Genomic DNA, 22,326 nt, shown 5'->3' with positions numbered 1-22,326 from the left:
AGTGCTTTCAAAAAATCATTAGCTGTTTTTCAGATGACAGCTGCCATCCAAAGTACATTAATTGTTAGGAGCAAGTCTTACTTGAAGTATTGAATTGAATTGAATTGAAAATTGAAATGTACATGAAGACATACATTTGAGTAAAGATGCGTTTTCAAAGTAGGTCATTTGTTTGTTTGTTTGTTTGTCAAATTTATAAGGCCACTCAATTCATGATGACTCTGGGTGGCAGGGAACTTAAAAACAGAAGCCAATACTGTACAATAAAACAAATGAAAGAAGGCCATAGCCAGGAAAGCAACATGTCCAACACAATTTTATTGAGGTGGACAGATATCCCATGTAATCCAGAACTGGTCTTCAAGGTCAAAGTCTTTGCCACTGAAAACAGGCTCTGGATTATATGCCAATTCTTCAAGGCTCATTTGAAACCCAGAAGATGTCCTCCCAGCCATCAAGCCTCCAGGGTATACTATTCCAGGAGGAGGTATCATGATAAAGAATAGCATTGCTTTAAAGGTGAAACCCAGAGCATGCCACTCTATTGAACTTACAGGATGTACAGAAACAATGGGAGAGAGGTAGTGTCTCAGATAGCCAAGCTGTATATCATGAAGGGCCATAGAGGTAAAAATCAGCACCTTGAATTGCACCTAGAAGCTTACTGGTAACTTCTAACCAGTGCACCTCATGTAACAGAAATGTTATAAGGGTATACAGAAACAAATTGATAACTGCTTGTGCCACCGCATTCTGGACCAGCTGCAGCTTCCAGGTGGTCTTCAAGGGCAGCCTTGTGTTGAACATGCTGCAATAGTCCACAGGTGAGGTGATTAAAGCATGAGTAAAAATTCCTGAGCTGCTCCAGACCACCCCGCTATAGTCTGCCAAGAAAATGTCATGAAAGCGGCATCCCCAAGGTGCTGGTAATCACCTTTAAAGCCCTACATGGCATGGGACCAGGTTATCTGTGGGACAGCCTTCCTAAGGGTATCTGCCCGTCCCACCAGAGCAGATAGGGTAGGCATGCTCCATATCCTTTTCCTTAAATATTGCCACTCTGCAGGTCTTTGGAAGTACGCCTTTTCCATTGCAGCCCCTGACCTAAGGAACACTGTCCTCCTTAAGATCCAACAGGCCCCCCACCCTTTTAACCTTCAGGAGAGCATTTAAGGCCTGGCTCTGCCCCCAAACATTGGGATAGAGTGAGGTCAAAGTGGAATGAGAATGTTGTGGGCTGCATCAAGGAAGCATGACTGCAGCAGCAGGTTTTTCTGTTCCTGGTTTTATTGTTTCTTTTGCTTTTATTGTTGCATACATAGTTTCATTCTTGTGTTGTAAGCCTCCCAGAGTTTGATTTTAAGATGGGCAACCATATAAATGTTTTTTTTAAAAAATTCAACATTTCCCTCACTAATTCCCCAACCCCTTGGGCTAGTAGCTGCTGCAATTCCCTACCCCCAAAGAAAGGCAAACCCAGGGCTCTGGTGATTACCAGCAGGCAGACCTCCAGAAAGGCAAATCTGGTAGCCAGCCAATAGATAACCCTCCAAACTAAACTGGGCAGGCTGGAAGCACTGTAAAAATAATACTAGAAAATATTCCTATAGTTTCTGTGTTTTCTTAGTATACTTACAACTTCTCGTATCTAGCTTATAGTAACATGGCATCTTAGTGTCAACAAGACATTTTCTTTGTCATTTCTTCATCTGAAATACCCTCATGAGTTGTCCAACCTGTACACATCTATCTGTGTATGTTTGGATCTTTCTTTGATCAGTTGAGTCTGGATGGTTTCATAAAAGCTAGGACTTAAATGAGCTTTGCAGATCAAAGAAGACAGCAAAAAGTTCTTGAATGGATTTGTTCTTAATGTACAAATAAGAATTTGAAATTTGACAGATTCTTTAAAGGAACATTGTATGAAATTCAAGAAACTTCCCCTCTGTAATTTGCAGGAAGGGGAAGGAGAGGTTTTTTTCCCCTTACTACGCATAGATGTTCCTATCACGTAATAATCCTTGTCAAAACCATGTCAATCTTCAAGGTTCCTCCTTATTTGTCCCTACAATTTGAACAAGGTATTTTTTATTAACATTTTTCCAACTTGCCTATGGTATCCAGTGTAAGTCTTTTTAAAAAAATGTAGAGGTATTAATTTTTAGGAATTATGCAAAGTACTTTGATGTTCACTTGACTTCACATCAATACAATGGGCAAATTTTGGCTAATCGAGTCATAGGCTGTTAGCTTTTGGTTAAAAATCAGTGATCAGGGTGAGCAAACAGATGCTGAGAGGGGAATTTGAAGGGATTTGAGGACATCAAAAAGAAGTTGACTGATTAATGCAGCTGGTTGATTTTTGACTGCTGCTAGTTGTTCCTGAGGGCTGTTGCTTGCCCATTGTTTGTGAATGAAGCATTACTTCCTGCTTAGCTATTTGAGGCAGCTTCAGGTCAAATATAAAGAAGCCAGTTTTCAGAGAGTAAACTGGATGTTTGGTGGAGGAGGTCAGTTATTAGCTGCTGCTGCTTCAACTCCTCCTCAGAAATGAAGATGGAGAAAACTAGTCTTGTGGCTATAGATTGTGAAATGTTTGTATTCCTCTCTGAAGACAGCAAAAACTACGCATGTTGCAAGTGGAAGCAGGTTGCCCTCCTGGAAGAGAAAAGGAAAGGCTAAAGGTAAACCTGTCCACACTCCAATTTATCTATGGAGATAAGGAATTCTTGGGTTGAACATAGGAAGTGCTTACAAAGGGACAACAATACCAAGAAGTTTCCAGGAGGAACAGATGGGGGAATGTGTCATAAAAGGACCAAGCCTGTCAAGAAGAGCTCTTTTCCTTTGAAGCCCCAAACAGATGCAGAACCTCTCTGTAGGTAATGTTTCTGGACCCCTGGACAAAGAAAGGATGCCACAAATGTCACAGATTGAGGAGAAGACTATATAGGCTCTGTGGAAAGAACAGTTCCTACCTCTGCCCAGAAGAAGGTAAAGCTGTGGTTGGCAGTGATTCCATACTAAAACAGACTGACGTAGTAATCTGTTGAACTGATCCTTTGCCAAGAGAAACATGCTCTTTTCCTGGGGATCACATTCAGGATACTATGGAAATACTTCCAAACTCTTGGAAGCAAATATGATAGTCATGTTTGTGGACAACACAAAGCAAAGGGAGTAGCAAAGTCCTTCATTTGGTAAGGAAAATTCAAAGGCATTAGTATAGGATGGAAGAGACCATAACAGATGGTAGTACATGGAAAAAGGATCTGAAACTCTTGTTAGATCACAAGCTGAAGATGGGCCAAAGTTGTAATGCAGATTAAAAAAAAAAAGCAAATGAAGTTCTAGGCTGCATCAACAGAAATAAAATGTCAAAATCAAGAGGCATCCTTTTTCCCCTCTACTCTGCATTGGTCAGACTACACTTAGAATATTGCATCCAGTTCTGGGCACCTCATTTTAGGAAGGATATAGACAAAGTAGAGCATGCCCTTGAACGACACCCAAAGTCAGTTGTTAACTAGTAAAGCTTGCAAAGCAGTGATGACACATGAATGTAACACAGGACACCATTACTGCCCACACCTGTGCATTTTGGAGCTTATGGATGGTTTTCAAAAGTAGTCTCATATAGAGTGCATTGTGATAGTCCAGTTGTGAGGTGATTTGACTGTCTGAAGAGCCTTCCAGTCAAGGAAGGGGTACAATTGACACACATGGTGGACCTGTGCAAAGCAGTAGCTGCGAGTCCAGCTGCAAGACCACTTCAAGCTGCAAGTCCAGGAGGACCCCCAAATTGAACACTAGTCTTGAATGGGGAAGTGCAACCCCATCCAAGACCATCTCAAAACTGTGGGGCCCAAGCCACTCAGCCTAGTAGATATTAAGCAGAAGGGGTAAGAGATCACCCCACATGTAAGGGGAAACAGGCACGATCTTTTGTCTACTGTCACTGACTGAATCCACTTGCTGAGGAAGGAGGTGAAGCACTACAACCCAACGCAGTCAGGAAGAATACCACGATTGATGGTACTGAAAGCTGCTGAGAGATCAAGGAGAACAAGGATGAATGCACCACTCCCCATCCCAGTTCTGCCAAAGGTCATCAACAAGCACAACCAATGCTGTCTCAGTAGTGTATCCTAGCCTGTACCTGACTGAAAGGGGTCTAGTTGACTTTGAAGATATCCAAGGTCCCTTCCAACCCTAGCATTGAATGAGCGAATCCATTACATAATCTCTGGTTGCTAGAGTGGCCTGCAGGAAACACTCTTGCTGTAAAGCAGGGTGCTAATCTCCAGCATTTTTATTTCCAAGATTAGCATCACATAGGTCTTATATGCAAAAGGAAGAGGGGCCGACCAAGGGCAAGATGGATGGATGATATTCTAAAGGTGACGGACTCGTCCCTGGGGGAGCTGGGGGTGTTGACGACTGACAGGAAGCTCTGGCGTGGGCTGGTCCATGAAGTCACGAAGAGTCGGAAGCGACTAAACGAATAAACAACAAGGTCTTATATGTAATCTTGGAAAATAAAAATAACAAATAGCTATGGCCCAATACTTTGCTGAAAATGTGCCCATCTATCCATAAAAAAGGGGGAAAATTAATTACAAAGATAGGGAGCTTTTGCACCAGTTTGTTTTCTGTTAAAGATATACTGTATCTTATGACTAACCATAATAGCCATTTTGAGGATGTGCCTACAGTGTATTTCTAAATTTCTAAATGTGCCCACTAGCTCTGAAAGATCCTTTATAGAGACAGGATTGAGTACACTCAGTTTTGAGCTGGACTCAAGTACATCTGAATTTGGATCCATCCAACTTGTGACCACCATTCTACACTTTTCCTGGCACCCACCACCATCCCACACATATTCAGTTTAGCCTTACAGACATCAGTCAGTAGAGCCAGGAAATAAATTAGAATTAATCAGGAACCATAAAAAGTTATAAATCCTATTAACTCTAACAGAAAGTGGGAGTATTGGTGAGTATATGAGGTATTTGACCTAGTAAAGAAGAGACCTAAATTGCTTCTTTATTTCTGGTGAGCTCCCTTCAAAATCAGTTCCCCCATCTTCTCACAAGGAGCTTCCTGCTTAGCAAGAAAAACCAATTGCCAGGGAATTCTGCAGAAAATTCCGTCTACATTTCATTTCCTGAGCTTTTCTGGAAACAGATTAGAAAAATCTGACAATTTTTTCCAAGACTCACTTGGAAAAAGTGGATAATTTCTGAACCAAGTACAAGGGAGCTCACCCATGACTAGTCCTGTTTCTCCCACATCCACAATCTGTGACTAACTATATTCCTTCTTGAAAAATACTACTAAAATGGAATTGCTGGAAAGTCCAGTGTTTCCACTTGTAACACACCACAGAAAAGGTTTAAGCTAACGATTATAGTTTTCATAGGGAGGGGATCATTTTTAAACACAAGGCGACTTTTATTGTCATAATATTTTCAGCTAAGTTGCTAGAAATATATGGGAGGAATTATTTAGATTAAGAAAACTGATTAAAATTGGAGTACATTTCAGCCAAATTTAGGAAGTCAAATGTTACTGTGAATCAGCCCTTATTTAGGCAAGGATTTAAACTAGGTAATAAATCTTTTCATCTATTAGCAGTGTTGAATTGATGAAATGCAAGAACACATACTTTTACAGCTTTTGCAATAATGACAGTGCTGCGTGGCAAATTGTGTGAAGTTTCAGTAACAGACTTTCAACAGTGAAAAGGGTTTTTAAAAAACTCACAAAATTTTAATTTTGAAAAAAAAAAAAATCTGCCCTGGTTAATTTGGGTATGGAAATCTATTTATTTCCAGATTTATTAAAGTTCTATTTTTAAAAATCTATAATTTTTTTTTTTTTTAACTTTTGTAAGAGTTTTATGGAAAAATCCTAACAGTAGGCAACAGACTGTGCCAGTGTCAGTGCATGGGGAAGTCTGAGCTGTTTGGGTCTATGTCCAGATCCATTTCTTCCCCCCAGGAAATGATAAGATACTACACCTTCCCTGGGACCAGCATAGCTAATTTGTTCCTGGTGAATACAGTGGAAAAGATAAAAATAGCAAACTCTCACTGTATTGTATATCAGTAGAGAATTAGTGTAATACTGACTTTGCCTTCTAAGATATTTTCTTTTTTTTAATTAGACGTTACTCAGAAACCCTAGGTCAAATATTCCATTTTCTTTTGTAAAAGGCAGTTTAGCCGGGACAAGTTGTTAGAAAGGTGCAGAACAAAAAGCAGGAATTAGTTCTGATCATGTTCTATACTTCTGCTGCTCTACGAATGGAAGAAAGACTCATGTATTCCTCTGTTAAATGGATTGAAAGGACTTTTACGTTGAAATAGTATTTTGTAATGCATCTTAGATGATAGCAGCACCGTGCTAGTAAAATATGAGGAAAATATTAAAATTTGCAATACAGAAAAATTGTAAGAGTAATAGCCCAATTCTAAAGTGTTTTTAGTTTCCTTTCTGGTCAAGAGAAGAACATTAACAACTCAGTGGTTACCAGGAGAGAATGCAGATGCCACTTGAAATTCAAATGGGAAACCTTCATAGTAAATATTCAGCATTAGACATTATTTTGATTTTGAGGCCAGTTATACAATTCACTAAAAAGAATCCCAATGATCACTATTATTCCCACAGAAGCTCGACAACATTTTTTCTACATTACCTTACAGCAGTTTCATCACAATTTGTTTCCTCACTTTTATTTTTAAATTTATTCACACTTCTGGAGGTCCTTGTTTAGCCCAGTTTACTCACTTCCAAAACATTTTAAAATGTCCATAAAATTTACTTTGTATTATTTTTGTTTTCACCATTCCTTATTCTCTGCTACATTCTTTGCAACTATCTTTTTCTCTGTACACATATCATACAGTATCATTCTCTCATTCTCATTTTTTGCTGCAATCTTTTTTCCTTATATGCATTTCTTCCTTAACCACAGCTTCTTTCACTTCATCATTGCACCAAGCATGCTTCTGTGCCACTCTGTAATATAATTCTCTTCACTCTCTACTAAGCAGCTTCCATATCTTCTTTTATTATATTGACTTTCTGTTGGGAGATTATTCTATTTACTAATTATTATTAATACAGGATTTGTATTTTCTCTTCCTGAAATCCTACTTTCACACTTGCCACTTTCACTTCTTTCCATTTCTTCTATCTCCATTTTTGTCTAAGATTTACCCATGACACTACCAAATAATGGTATGTCTCATAATCACTCATCAACCTTGTATCCTTCAATAATTCTCTCAAACTTTCATCAAATCAATCATGCCTTACAGTTATTAATGCTGTTGCCTTGTGAATGTATGAATAGACTTAGCTTAAATCATATATTCAAATCAACAGACTGCATTCTAAGCAGATACTTTCTAAAAACATCACCCTTCTCTTTAATTCTTGGGTCTCCAAATGGCTCAATCTCTTCTTCTCTATTCTGCTGTCATGTTCCCACCCATCCATTAATGTCACTTAATGGAATTTCCCTCCCCACCCTAACCCGCCTGTTACATTCATTCAGCAGGCTGTACAATATTTATTTATTTAATTTAATTTAATTTATATTTCCCCCAAATGTGCTCTCGTTCTTCCTTTATCACTACTGACTGGATCATAGTATCACCAATCTATTTGTTCCTACTTTCATATTTACTTTCTGACATACATGTGAGCCCTTTAATTCATAATTAAACCTACAGCTTTACTTCCCTGTGGATATTCATCAACTCCACCCCACAAGATCATACTACCCTCATTCCATTCATTCATTCATTCATTCATTCATTCATTCATTCATTCATTCATATATATATATATATATATATATATATATATATATATATAATTTTGATTAAGAATTTTAAATATAATAGTAAAATCTAATACAAACTAAACTTAAAAAGAATAGAATAAAGAGGAGTAAAAAGTACAAAGAAAAAGAAATTAAAAAGAGAAAAAGAAAAGTAAGAAAATAATAAAGAGAAAAGAAATATATAAAGAAGTGAATTTCAACCTTCATCACAAGTATATACAAATTTATTTATTTCTCAAATTTATACTTCCACCCATCTCCCTCTGAAGAGGGTCTCTGAGCAGTTTACAATAAATTAGTCAGTTAAAAATTAAAAACAGGAATCATAATAAAGCATAATATAATACAATACAATATAAAAATGGAAATAGAAGATAAAAAACGAGATCGCTACGAAAGTTCGTAAATACAGGGGGCGCACTCTAAGGTGCCAGCCATCCCCAGGAATAACTCTTCCCCTCCCCACCCCAGGCACTGCAGCAGAGCCAGGTCTTCAGGGACTTCCAGAAGGTCAAAAGGGATGGGGCTAGCCTGACCTCTGGTGGCAGAGCTCTGGTGGTTCCAAAGGGCGGGTGCCACTGCAGAGAAGGCCCGCTTCCTGGACCCCACCAAATAGAGTTCTTTAACTGACAGGGTCCATAACATGCCATCTCTGCATGATCATGTGGGACAGGTTGATGTGATGGGATGAGACAGTCCCTCAGGTTTAATAACTCTTCACCCTCTCTAAAGTTACTGTGGTGGATTTCAGCAGTGCTGCTGGTTCTCAGGAAGGAGGGAGCACATTCCAAGGAGGTGGAGGAGATAAATGGAGGTACAGTCTGGGAGGTAATGGTGGGAAAATGAAGAGGTCCACCCAGGTTATTTCCCCTTAGTTTAGGTACAGTAGCTTTAGTCTGGCACGACTGATGTCAGGCCCAGCCCAAGAACAACCAAGAGTCAGTCCATTCAAACTTCAGTTCTTTATTTGCTCACACCGTATCGACAGAATCATGGGAAGAAATAGTTCTAATCTCTTTTGCTGTGGCCAGACATATCTTGAGTATTGGGTGTAGTTCTGGGCACTGCAAATATTTGAACAAGTATTTAGAGAAATTGGAATAGAATTAAATAAGATCTCTAAAGATGAACTAAGGCCAAGGAGGGGAATTGAAGGAGCTGAGTATGTTTATGCTTGAGAAGAGACTGAGGGATGATGGAGTTGATACCCTTCTTCAACTGTTTGAAAGAGTATCAGAGAGATGATTTCTTCTATCTCATTCTACACTGCAGGACATGGAATAATGGATTTAAGTTACAGGAAGGCAGGTTCCAATTGAACATTAGAAAAAACTGCCTGAGAATGGAACCAATTACCAGAGAGGTAGGGGTTTCCCCCTTCATTAGATGCATTCATGTAGAGGCTAGACAACCATTTGATGGAGATGTTTTCACTTGGATCCCTGTACTGAGCCCCTTCCAAATCTATGACTCTGTAATTATTATTGATTTGTTCAATTCCAATTCCAGTCCCTGGTTAGCAGATAATAATCCGACTGGAAATAGCTTCTTCTTTCCCAGTTAAAACAAACACATTCAGTGGTCATGCTCAGCAAAGCTGTGCAAGCTGGCTAAAACTGTGCTTCTAATGACTATTTCACACAAAAATTAGCCATAAGGTGTATCTTTTTACTGATTTACGCTGAACTTGAGCTACTGTCTTTTTAATTAATTTATTTTGCTTTTAATTGCTTAAAAATGATCCATTCCCTGTTTCATGTTTTTAAAAAATAGCCTGACAATGTAGATGTAACTTTCAATCACTTTTTTTTAATGTGAATTAGAAATCTAGCCAGAAATCTGGAAAACACATTAGGAGGGTTGGAAACCAAAACAACAGATATCTGCATGTTGAACAGTTGAAGTTTGTTCCACTCCATTAGGGTTTGGGTTTTGCAACTGATAATTATGTGAGTAACAGATATTTGAATAGAGACCGTACATCATTTTCTGTTTATGATACTTATGAATTGTGGATATGTGTGTGTGTGCATTTTGTTTTGTAACTTAAACCAACAAGAATAAAAATCAAAATGAAACAGTTGTGAGATGAAATCCCAGCATAACCACTAAAAACACAAGTGCAAATAGAATGCTTAAAGTTAGCTACCCATCTAGGTTATACTAGGGAACGGCTTATTTCAACAGGTGCTATATATCTATACCACCAAAGAAATCCATGACCCCTGCAGTTACTCAGCCACTATAGTCATGATTCCAAAAACAACTTCAGGTTATCTGATGGTTTAGGCTCATGTCTTGGAGTTGTTTTACAAACTTGGTTTGCAACAGCAAACTCCTTCCTCCCTTACAGCAATATGATGCTATAAATTGCTTTTGAAACACATATCCTTGAAGGTGCCCATCAGGTGTACGAACCTAGAAAACTGAGCAAACTTACAGATCATCTGTCACACTCTTTTGTTATGGAAATCTGTGTCCTTTTTCCTGCCTGGTGACATCTTTTCTCTTATTTTGCGTTCCTTAAATAAGAGGGCCAACTACAATGGCCTTGGTTAACCCACATGTTACTTCGTACTTAGTTCAGGCCATGGTTTCCAGTGAAGATAATTATCAGTTTTTTTTATCACTTCCAAAGTGCTAATCTGAATCTTGAAGGATCTAAATCATCTCCAGTTACTGTTTTTCACTGTTGTTTTTGTTTAGAATTGCTTGCATGTTGGTTTCAATAAGGTAAAAAAACCGCTGTGGACAGATTCCCCTTTTTTCTAAGGTGGTGCAGGTGGATACAAGAGATAGGGTATTCTCCGCCACAGCACTCTGGTGAAATACTCAAGTGGATCATTTTCCCCCTGCAGCCAGGAGTTTCTAGCAAGATTTTCCATCCACTGAAATTTTTCTGTTTCTGGGACTTAAAATTGATTTTCTGTGATGACATTATGTGAAGACCTAGCTCTCTGGAGAAAGCTATTCCTAGAACATCTCAGTCTCCCCATGTGAAACCTAGACACAGGTCAGAAAGCCACAGTCTAGATGGAACATGGAAAAAAAGAATGGGTCCAGGTTGGCAAAGGAGTGAGTCAAGGCTATATGCTCTTCTTCTGTATTCAACCTATATGCAGATTATATATTGAGAGGAGCTGGATTTGAAGAAGATGAGCATTTTAAGATTGGAAGAAGAAACATCAATATGCTGACAACACTAACAGCTGAAAATGCCAAAGATCAGCAAGCTCTAGTAATGAAAATCAAGTAATACAGTGAAAAAATAGGGCTAAGATTAAACATAAGGAAGACCAAATTAATAACAATAGCAAGCAACTTTAGAAGTTAAATGAAGATATTGAAATGGTGGATAGCTTTACTATCAACAGTAAAGGAACCAGCAGTCAAGAAAAATGCCACAGACTGGTACTTGGTGGAGTAGCAATAAGGCCTTGGAAAAGATACTCAGATGCTGGGATATGTCTCTACCTGCAAAGATCAGAATCATGCAGGCAATGGTTTTCCCTGTGACACATTATGGAAGTGAAAGTTGGACTTTGAAAGAGTTTTGATGCTTTTGAACTTTGCTTGTGAAGAAGACTTCTGAGAATACCAAGAAAACAAACAAATGGATGGTAGAACAAATCAGTCCAGAGTTCTCACTTGAGACATAATGATCAGGCTCCAATTATAATGTTTGGAACACATTATATGAAGACCTAGTTCTCTGGAGAAGTTATGGTGCTGGGAAGGTTGGAAGGAAAGAGAAGAGGAGGACAACAAGCAGCAGGATTGATGGCCTCAATTACAGAGGTGATGGGTGCATTATTGGAAGACCTGAAGGATCAGGCTGAGGACAGATCCTCATGAAGAAAATCTATCTGTGGGATTGGTAACAGTCAACACTGACTTGATGGCACATAATCAGTCAGTCAATCAATCAGCAAATGTATATCCTTTTAACAACTCCCCCCTCATTTTTTAATTAAGGAAATCAGAGTAATTATTTGGGACTATTTTGCTTTATTTTTTTTTCTAAATGATAAACATATTGATCATCCTAATTTGGGAATGGATTCAAATGGGAGGCATAATTCAGAATGCTAATTTAATAGGGCTTTAAAAATATAAGAGAATTCACTTGTTATATGTAGAGTATTCATGATCTGCTCTTTCTATGTATTTGTGATATTGCCTTACCATCAGCAGTTGTTAACCTAATTACACTTTTATAATATGTATACTTTATACTTTTGTATAAAGCAGAGGCTCAATTTTTTTATGTAGCTTTACTTCAAAAGAATTCTCTAATTCAAACATGAAAATGTGATATACATGGACATACTAACATACTTTTGATATTTTAATATAGAATTCAGTTAAAAAAACCCTCCCTGTAACTGGTATTTTCTTCACCTATTGCGAATGACATAAATGTCAATTTACCCAGTAGTTTGCTCTAACCATGTTTTTTTAAATTGAGAATCTCCTAAAAGCTGGAAATCATATAAAAGAAAGGTATGCTTTTATTATTCTGAAGATAATTTTTATTATTGCATACACCTGAACAGAAACAAACCTTGAATGTCAGTATCTCCACCTAAAAGAAGGATGAGATGAAAAGGGCTTATAAAATCACACAAAAATTCTGTATGTTGCCTACCTTCGTTTATTTGCTAGAGTTGGCAACACCAATTAAAATCAATCCTTGAGATTTTGCAACAAGTGTATGCAAGTGAATTATTTGCATATCTGTGTACATGTATGTATGGATATATACATGCTGGTCAGAAGCCATAATGTAAAAGAAGGGTGAGGTCAAGACCAAAAAAAAAGTAATATCAATTGACCTAACAGCTATTGCTTTCAATTAATTGCCTTTAAAATAAGGAACTCTTGTACAGTTAAATAACTTCCCTTTTTAATTGTGTGTCTGTATAGATACACACAGAGAGAGCATTCTCTCACACACAAACTGCTCTTTTGTACTTATTCATACATACAAGTAAACATGCATATTCACCTAGTAAAGTAGAGACTGCAGAGATCTGTGCTCATGAAGTCAGTCCTACTGAATTCAATTCTTCTTACTCCTAGGTAAGGCTACTGCTGTGCTCGAGATGGATCTGGGATTCTCAGCTGGGACTGAAATGGGATTGTTTAAAGACTGAACTGTTTGTTCTTTATTTATTTTATTTTATTATTTTATCATATTTTTATCATCACCCATCGTCCCCATATGGGGGACCCTGGGCGGTTCACAGTAAAAACAATTTAAAATTCAATAAATAATACTATTTCAATAAATATAAAATACAATATAAAGTACAATAAAATCCAAATAAGGGCAGATCAATTCAGCCCATAAGGGATAAGGCTGGTCCTTGTAGGGCTAGGGCACTAACCAGCCCCAGGAATGGCTCTTCCTCTCCCCACTCCAAGCATGGTGACAAAACCAGGTTTTCAGCTGTTTTCTGAAGTCCAGAAGCAAGGAAGCCAACCTCACTTCCGGGGGAAGGATGTTCCAAAGGGCGGGAGGTGCTGCAGAGAAGGCCCGCCTCCTGGACCCCGCCAGATGGAATTCTCTTGCAGACGGGGTCCGTAGCATGCCCTCTCTGCATGACTGGGTGGGACGGGTTGATGTAACGGGGGTGAAGTGGTCCCTTAGGTAACCTGGCCCCATGCCATGTAAGGCTTTAAAGGTAATAACCAACACCTTGAATTGGGCCCGGAAGCAAACTGGCACCCAATGCAGCTTGCAGAGCAGCGGAGTTATATGTTCTTCATGTTCTCTTTTTTCCCTATATGTGTAGAGAGTGAGGGTCTGCAGGGCAGAGCCTCCCCCGGCCTGTTAATTGTCACAAAAAGGGAATGCCAACGGGGGGGTGAATCTAGCACTTCCAAATTACTGACATGCAATATTCAAAGGCATTCAAGCTTTCAGCAGTGATGTCTGCAGCAGCTTGCTTTAAATATTAGTTCCTCCTGCCCATTTTCACCAGAGTTTTCTGTTCTCACCAAATGTAAGTTGATCTTACCCACCCCAGTACCCACAGTTCACAGAAATTGTTTGCAGGAAGATCACCTTCCTATTTGGTAACTATATATTTTTACATTCCTTATGTTCATTGACAGGACTTCTAGGTTTTATATAGTAAAAGTAGAAGCAAGGTAATCCAAAATTTGGGTGCTAAATTTAGGTCGAAATTCATCCTTTTCCTCAGTGGATTTCATTTTTCTCACCAAAGCAAATAAATCTGTCTCTTTTTTTGCTTCTGACATGATAATGGTGATAATACTTTCCTGCCTTAAATGGTGAAACAAAATGAATTTTTCCAATCTAATATTTAGATAGTTTAGTCAGAAAAGTAAAGCTTTGTGTTTGGTTTTTCAGTGATAAAATGAAGAAATTTGTGTGACTTCTTTTCATAACCCAGTTGTGTTGCAATTTAGTTTATAGCACAATAGACATAAAAATGTTTTTTCATTCAATTTGAATAGAATTTATTTAGATGTACTGTGTCTTTCACACTAGCAACTGGATGTGTGATGAGGTTTGTATCTCTGTGTATGTCACAGATATTTGCTAATTGCTCAGAGCTCCTTCCAAGATATTAAAAGGAATATTTCTGTCAAAATACCTCCAGATCTTCTTCCTGCCACTTTGCTGCTTGTTATCATGACAAATGGGTAGTGTAAATTCAAAACTAAAAGGCAGTACTAATTTATTTTTATGTATTTTTATATTAGTAATGTACTGAATAACTGCCGTTCTCAGTGGATTATAAAGCTACAAGTTGCTTACATTTTGATCAGAGTATAGAGCCATTAGAATTCCCATGTACATATTCTTGAAGAAGTCTACAGATGTATGGAAGTATCATCCAGATGCTTTCTCCAATCAGAATGTTACACTGATAGGAGAATCCACTCCTTATGAATTTTTTCTCTTCAACTCCAGATTAGGAATTTTACCATACATGGCAATAATGAGTTTCAAAGCTTGCCTGAGTTCAGCAAACCTGGATCAGAAAGTATGTCATGGACAGAATTCAGCAATCAATCCCATTAACTCTTTGAAGGCTGTCTGTTAGAGAAATAGATAACCAGTGGTGCTTAAAGTGCTGGCTAGAAACCAGGAGACGGTGAGTTCTAGGCCTCCCTTAAGTGAGAAAGCTGGCTGGGTGACTTTGGGCCAGTCACTCTCTCTCTGCTCAACCCATCTCACGGGGTTGTTGTTGTGGGGAAAATAGGAGGTAGGAGGGATGTTGTCTGCCTTGAGTTGACCATTTAAAAAAAAAGTGGGATAAAAATCTTAATAATAATAATAATACCACCACCACTACCACCACCTTAGGAAGGACTCGATAGGTGGACAAAAATGCCAAATCCAGTCTAAACATCTGGTTGACTATGCGACCAATCATCATCATCATCGACAATATGTGGCTTTCCAGATGTTGCTGAACTACAACTCCCGGCACCCCTCAATATTGGCCATGCTGGATAGGACTCTCAAAAGTTGAAGTTCAGAAACATGTTGTGGGATGCATGTTTCCCATTCTTCCTTTCTTGATTCAAAACCTTGCATGTTACTGGAAATATCTAGTTTCAGTGACCTAGACAAAAAGAGAACTTTTTTTCTGATGAATTGCACAATGGAGACTGCAGAAAAGCGCTACTCCAACTATATCTTTCTTATACATCTGATAGTGATAACCTAATCCTTTGCTTATGAACCAACATGGAATTGCCCTTGTGCATAACTCAGAATTGACATTACATGGTCATGCCTAATTAGGCTACAGGAATGGAGAAGCAGCCAATACTTCATTAAATTATGCACAGATGGAAACTTAGGGATAAGAGTGTCTGTGGGATAAAGACTCATTCAGAGAAGGCCTGAACAGCCTGTGTGCGGTCTTTTTATACTGTTACACAAAAAAGGCTCTGTCATCCTAGGAGGGGATAGGTGAAGAAACCTAAGCTGGGATGCTGATGACTTGCCAGGACAGTGGAGGGAATCCAATTCATTGTGATCTGTGACCCTAGAGTGTTAGCTGGGATCAGTTGTATCCAGATGCCTAATGGCTCAGGGAAAGGTATAGCCACCTTATTGGGGTGAAACATACTAGAGAGGGGTGTGAGTTGTTCCTATTTCTGTCCTGATGTTTGTTGTTTGCCTTTACATATATGAAACTTGGAGAAAAACCCAACTGAAAAACTCTGGTCAAAGGTCCATATATTTGTCTTTTGAGTCCTTATTCTGTGTACAAAACATGGGTTTTAAAGCAAAATGTGTAAAAGAAAGTCTTTTTACAAGAGATTACTTATTAATGTGTGGGAGGGGGGTTGTAAGAAATGTTAAACAGGGTAAATTGTCATGTGTTTTTGTGTTTCTTTAAAAATATCCACAGATCTATAAGGGAATGTAATGCAATTAATTTATGAATGAACACAGGTGAAACTTATGTGGACCAGAAATAACATGAGCCTTCCCTCCCTGCCATTAAAACCTTACATGTTAGGGATCTGGCTGGAGTAATGAGTGATCTTGTAGGAGATTCAGAAGAAGACTTTTAAAGTGGTGTTCTTATAAGCTGAATTGCTGGCTGAGATGCCCTTTTGAAACCAGATTCTCACTAAGATTGCCAGGGCTATAGCTCTATGCACACATACTTGGAAGTAAGATTCAAAGAAAACAAGGGAACATATTTCCCAGGATACCCTGCATGCTTTAACAAAACAGGAAGTTGCTTAGAAGTATATTCCGTAAACTGCTGAGGAGCTTCTAGTTCTTTCATATGGGTGAAAAACTAAGTCAGCTTTCCCCAATCTGAACCTTCCAGGAGCTGGCTTGTGCTGATAGGAATTGGATCAGCTGTTCCACGTACAAATTTAACATTATGTAGTATAAAGTCATTAGAGTACATCCATAGCACAGGCAGTTTAAGACCAAGTATGCCCTGATCAGTGTCACTGATGTTAGATTTCCTCCTGTGTTCGAATGTCCCTGGGAGCACTTCCGAATATGGGGCAGTCCACATCATTTAAGCCTCTAGCCAGATCTCTAGAGTCTAATCCCTTTTCCCTTTCCCCGCTAGAAGCAACCTCCTTCAAACACCATGAGCCGTTCCAGCAAACGGTAACTGTGTCAACACAGCTGGATACTGTATCTCCTTTCAGGCATCTTGTGAGCTAGTTTTACATGCAAAGCTGCCGTTGAAAATGCTGCGCCCTATGGGCCGGGGTGATGGCCCTTCCTGAAATGGGTACCCTGGAACTGTATTTTATTCCCCTTGGGATCAGATAAATATTTATAACTTTCCGAGATATCCTCCTACTTAAAATGTAGCTGTTATTCTGTGTTAAGGAATGTTCCTCCTTTCCTTTTATTGGCCCCTCTCTCCCCCTCCCCACAAATCCGCAAAGCCACAGATGCTCCATTACACTGATGTCAGTTATGCTACATGGTCCAGCTGTTTGTAGATGTTGTTAGGAAGTTCAAACCTAGTGTGTTAGACTGTAAATGCACGTTGTGTTTATCATCATCATCATATTACAGATCCCAGTAAGTGTAATTTTAATGGGGGTTCAATAAGTTTAAAAACCCCAAGAGCATTTAATCTTCCTCTCAGTGCTCTTTTAATTGCAGATTTCCATGTTGTTTCTTTCCCAGAGCCAGTTCAAAGACTTCTGCCTCCCTTGCACATCTTCCCCCTCCTTCGATTTTCTGTGATTTTTGGAAAAAGCAGAGCATTTTCTTAGTAAGACAATATGTATTTTAAGTAAAGACGTCTGAGTGGAAATATGCTTTTGTCCACATCTACACATCGTCAAGTCCTCATTTAACTTCATGCTTCCCTGCCAGACCACTGAAATCATCTATTCTGGATTCAGTGGCGTTACATGTCATGACATGTTACATGGAACTGATTTAAAGATTAATACAGAAGTAGAGTCCTTTACCATATGGATAGGGGAGTGTCAAGACAGCAGGGTAGAAGAACACAGAACTGCACTTCTGAAACATGTCATTGTCCATGAGGGAATCTGCTTTTCTAACTGGAAAATAATAACCTCAGAAGATATTTAGATATCAGATGAAATGGCTCAGCTAATGTTATAGGCAACTTATCAGTGTGTGGGGGGGATGGGTGGGTGGGTTCTGTTTCAGCCTATTAACTATGTATAATGAAATCACAGACAGCAAGATCTTGTGGGGAGACAAAGTCATGTATGCAAAAAGCCCATCTGCCATTTTGTCCATCTATAAAGCACACAAAAAGTGCTCCAACTAGAACCACTCAACCAAACTTGTGGATACCTGGAACCCTTTCAGTAACAATGCCTAGCTTGTATTTACCCACTGCAAATATGCAAAATATGAATATGGAATAATGAATAACCACCTATGATTATCTTAGAAAGAGGTTTGTGATTAAACATCATTACAAGTTAACACAGAGATTAATATTGCAATCCTCTGCTCCAAATACATTCTGGAGGATCCCATTCCCTTGGCAACTATCCCTCTTCCCCCTGTCATCTGTGCCAAGGGAAGAGGAGGGACAAGCCCTACTCTGCAAACAGAAGTCCATTTGTATAACATTGAAATGAACCCATGCTTGTATATCTGCATATCTGCATTAGAGGTTGGTAGGAGCCAACCCTGGCTGGATTGTGCTCATTCCTTGATGTGTCATGATGTGAAATTTCACAGAATAGAATTTACTTCACAATTAATAAAGAGAAAAAAAGAGCTATTCCATTAGCTAATTGCCTAATTTGGGTTAAATCAATCCATGTGTAGTGTCAAGTTGCCACAAAGAATGCTATTGTATTATTCTACAAATCATTATCACATACGGATGATGGGAATCAGTATACAACAATTGGTGTAGGTGAAGAACCTTCCTAACTTTGCTTCTACTCCCAAGTTGCGTGGTGCCTTGACCCATGTTTGCTTCTTCCTTACATTTCTTTTAGTGATCATTATATTAATTATTGATTCTTTGCTGGCAGGTCGTTTGTTATCCAACAAATTCAAAATAGCAATCTCTTCATGGTAGTAGTAAGTAATGAATGTGACTGCGAGTCAGTTTCACCAATTACCATGGAACCAATAGAAATAAGGTATATCCTTTTCTTCTACAATAATGTTAATGTCTTATGCTTGGATACAAACATTTAGCAAATATTTAGCTAACACTTAGTGAGACCAATTGGAATTAAGTTAGTTAATAGTTAAATCAAGTGATGCCTTAATCCAACCCATGGTTTATTAAATTATTGCAAATAAAATGAAAACACACATGTGGAGGTCCAAATTTTGAATGCTCATTGTGAATTTAGTTTAATTATGTAAGACAGAGAATATCTTCAGAAGTGAGGACATTTCATTTGAGGTAATATTGCCATAGGGAACATAGTGGTGCTGCAGGTTAAACCGCTGAGCTGCTGAGCTTGCCAATCGGAAGGTCGGTGGTTCGAATCTGCATGACGGGGTGAGCTCCCGTTGCTAGTCCCAGCTCCTGCCAACCTAGCAGTTCAAAAACATGGAAATGTGAGTAGATTAATAGGTACCGCTTCAGCGGGCAGGTAATGGCATTCCGTGTAGTCATGCTGGCCACATGACCACAGAAGTGTCTACGGACAAACGCCGGCTCTTTGGCTTTGAAACGGAGTTGAGCACCACCCCCTAGAGTTGGACACGACTGGACTTAATGTCAAGGGAAACCTTTACCTTTAATATTGCCATGGAAAATTAGATAATCTTCCTCAACAGAAGATTTTTTGGGAATAACTTTTTTTCTTAATGTCCAGATGGGTATGTCTATTCAAATGCTAGTTGCCAGAGTCCGAGAATGGCGGTGGGTTAGTACAACTATTGTCAGATAATCCAAGTGTCAAATGTTGGGCTAGATGGCTTTTTTATCACTTTGAATGTGACAAAATCCAGGATTTAAGCTATATCTTTAACTTCGGTGAACATAATGAATCCCTAAAATGTGAACGCTTAAAATCTCACAAGATTAGGAGACGTCCAGAGTCTTGTCATGGATTTCATCCTGAGGTAAGTGCTTTGTCCTAACAATAAAACAACTGTGGTCTTTCTTTCACTAGTCACGCTTTTCTAATTACATTCCATTTGCATTCTAACTCCATTGGTTTTTCATATCTTGTTTTTTCTATTTTTCCATTATCTCATCTTGGTCTGAGTACTAGGCTGCCAAAATTATTTCTTTTCCCTATTGCTGTGAACACATGGTGTCTTCTTCAAATTCTTGCTTCTTTTACATCTCTGCTTGTATGTCCTGATATATCTCTCCCCATGATCTTCACTCATCCAACTACACCAACTCTTCCATCCAAAAAGAGTCTACTACTACAAAAAATTCCACCATTTTTACATATTACTGTTCCACATGCCCCCAAAACACCTGTCTGGCACCACGTCTCTTCTTTATTTCCATCCTCCCTCAAAACTTTTTTTTTCTCTGTGAAGCATTTGGCACAACTCCCTAGTTCTCATGAGCTATTGTAACTAAGCTTGCAACAAAATCTAAGTATATGTATGTAAATAAGTTACACACAAGTTTTTCTGTTAACTTCACTACCATTTTCCTCACCTTCTGACTCCACTCCTTCCACTTAGATGCTAACTGTAATGATAATAATTAGCAGACTGGCCATTTTATACACTAATTTGTTCCCTGTATCTAAGGCACTTAACACTGTTAGAAAACTTGAATATTTCAGAGTAAATCAGAAATACAGGGCAAGTAAGAATAAACAGCCCAAGTGTAATGATGATGGTACTATAATTCAACAAGGGTGGAGATGTGATAAACAGAGATATTATAAACTGAATTCAAACTTTCCCGAAGTCATAGCCAGGTTTAGGTTGACTGCCCACAGTCTCCTCTTTCCTCAGCTTACCCTTGGAAAGTCGGTGGGGGGTGTCAGGAAAGAAGGAAAGCTGGGTGGAAAGCATCAAGAATAGGAAAATTCTCTTTAAGCTAAGATTGGGCAATTATTTGTTGGGCAACAGGGTTCCAAGTGAACAGAAAGCATGACTTTTCAGGTGATGTGGATAAGATAGGCAGCAGAGGAATACCATTGGATTCAGTAGTATTTTAGGCTATAGGTAATCCATTAAGTTGATTTCAGGCTTTCCCACAGTGTTGTAATTCAAGGCTATTGTGCATGATTTATGGCCTTCATTTGTCTTGAAGAGACACACATGTATTTTACAAGCCTTGATGATATTGTATCATATCCAAGCAACTGGTATCCTGATGATTTCTAAATTTTCCCTGTATTTGCATTTTGTATCTGCATCTGTTATATTCTCTCTCTCTCTCTCTCTGTTGGTGAATATTGATTCATTTACTGAAATGCAATGATTTTTTTCCTTCATCTGTATTTATTTTATCTTTAGGAGAATGCTAGAGAATGTGGTGGTGTTTCAGGCCTGAGTGCTAAGCCTAAACTTCTTATGCTATCTCTGCTTTGGGCCATTTTCTCAAGGTGACACTGGCTGATCCATGATCATTTGCCCTGCTAAATATATGGATAAACTGTGAACTGAGAAATGGTGCAACTAGAAGACATGAAATAAGTCAAAACATCAGCATTTCATGATTTTAAACAGTGGGATGATATAAACTCTAAATTATGTAAATAAGGACATTTATCTTTTCTTTTCTTTTTTGCACATCATGCAAATATGGATTTGCCATACAATAGTCACCATTCATCAAGAACAGAGCCTCTTCAGTAGATAGATACAGATGGTCATTACTTTCTGCTTTACCCCATGGAAAACAATTTAAAAACTCTGTACTTTTTAAATAAAGTATATTAAAATTGAAATGCTTTAGTGGATGATTTATCTGACATGGCCATTAATTGTACTTAATTATAAATAAATAAATATTATTTATACTTATTTAAATATTTATGTATTTATTTATGGGATAAGAGAAAGATGTTAAGAGAAAATAACACTCAGCATAGCCAAATGTGTTTCAACGGGATTTTAATAACTCAGAGTAAAGATAAGTGGGATTCCATGGCAGGAGAAGCTGATGGGAAAAGAAAGTCATGATGGGTGAGAGTTCCAAAGAAGGAGGTGCTAAAAGCCAATTGCAAACTATTCCAGTGAGGAGGAAAAAAAATGGAGAACATGTCATCTGGTGATGATACAGGGAGGGAAAAACGGAAATGGTAAGAACATTAGGCTATAAAAGAGGAGTACAGGCAGATAGTCCAAAGCTTTAGATTTGGTGTTTAGAAAGTAAAAGTTCAGAATAAGGTGAGGTGAGTGGAAAATAATTCTAAAAAGAGTTTTTTAGATAGGTTCAAAATAAAAGAAAAAGAAAAACATCAGTCTACGAGCTCTTCAGTGAAGAAAGCAGAATGCTAAAAGATAAATGCAGAAAGTATCAGAAGTCAGAATGGACTTGTCAAGAACA

The 22,326-nt window shown here is 38.4% G+C and overlaps 1 protein-coding gene across 1 annotated transcript in view; it reads left to right on the top strand.

Moving 5' to 3' along the window:
* LOC134489973 (voltage-dependent calcium channel subunit alpha-2/delta-3-like) overlaps positions 1-19,103 on the top strand; it is a 178,617-nt gene extending 159,514 nt beyond the window's left edge. The window contains exon 22 of the mRNA XM_063292850.1: positions 18,872-19,103. Coding sequence (XP_063148920.1) covers positions 18,872-19,040 — 169 coding nt within the window. The 3' untranslated portion in view covers positions 19,041-19,103. The remainder of the gene's footprint in view (positions 1-18,871) is intronic.
* The last annotated feature ends 3,223 nt before the right edge of the window (positions 19,104-22,326 follow it).

This window comes from Candoia aspera, chromosome 2 (assembly GCF_035149785.1).
Source record: "Candoia aspera isolate rCanAsp1 chromosome 2, rCanAsp1.hap2, whole genome shotgun sequence".
In the NCBI taxonomy this organism is placed as follows: domain Eukaryota; kingdom Metazoa; phylum Chordata; class Lepidosauria; order Squamata; family Boidae; genus Candoia; species Candoia aspera.
The sequence above is the reverse complement of the archived record's forward strand: the minus strand, read 5'-3'. Positions and strand labels throughout refer to the sequence as shown.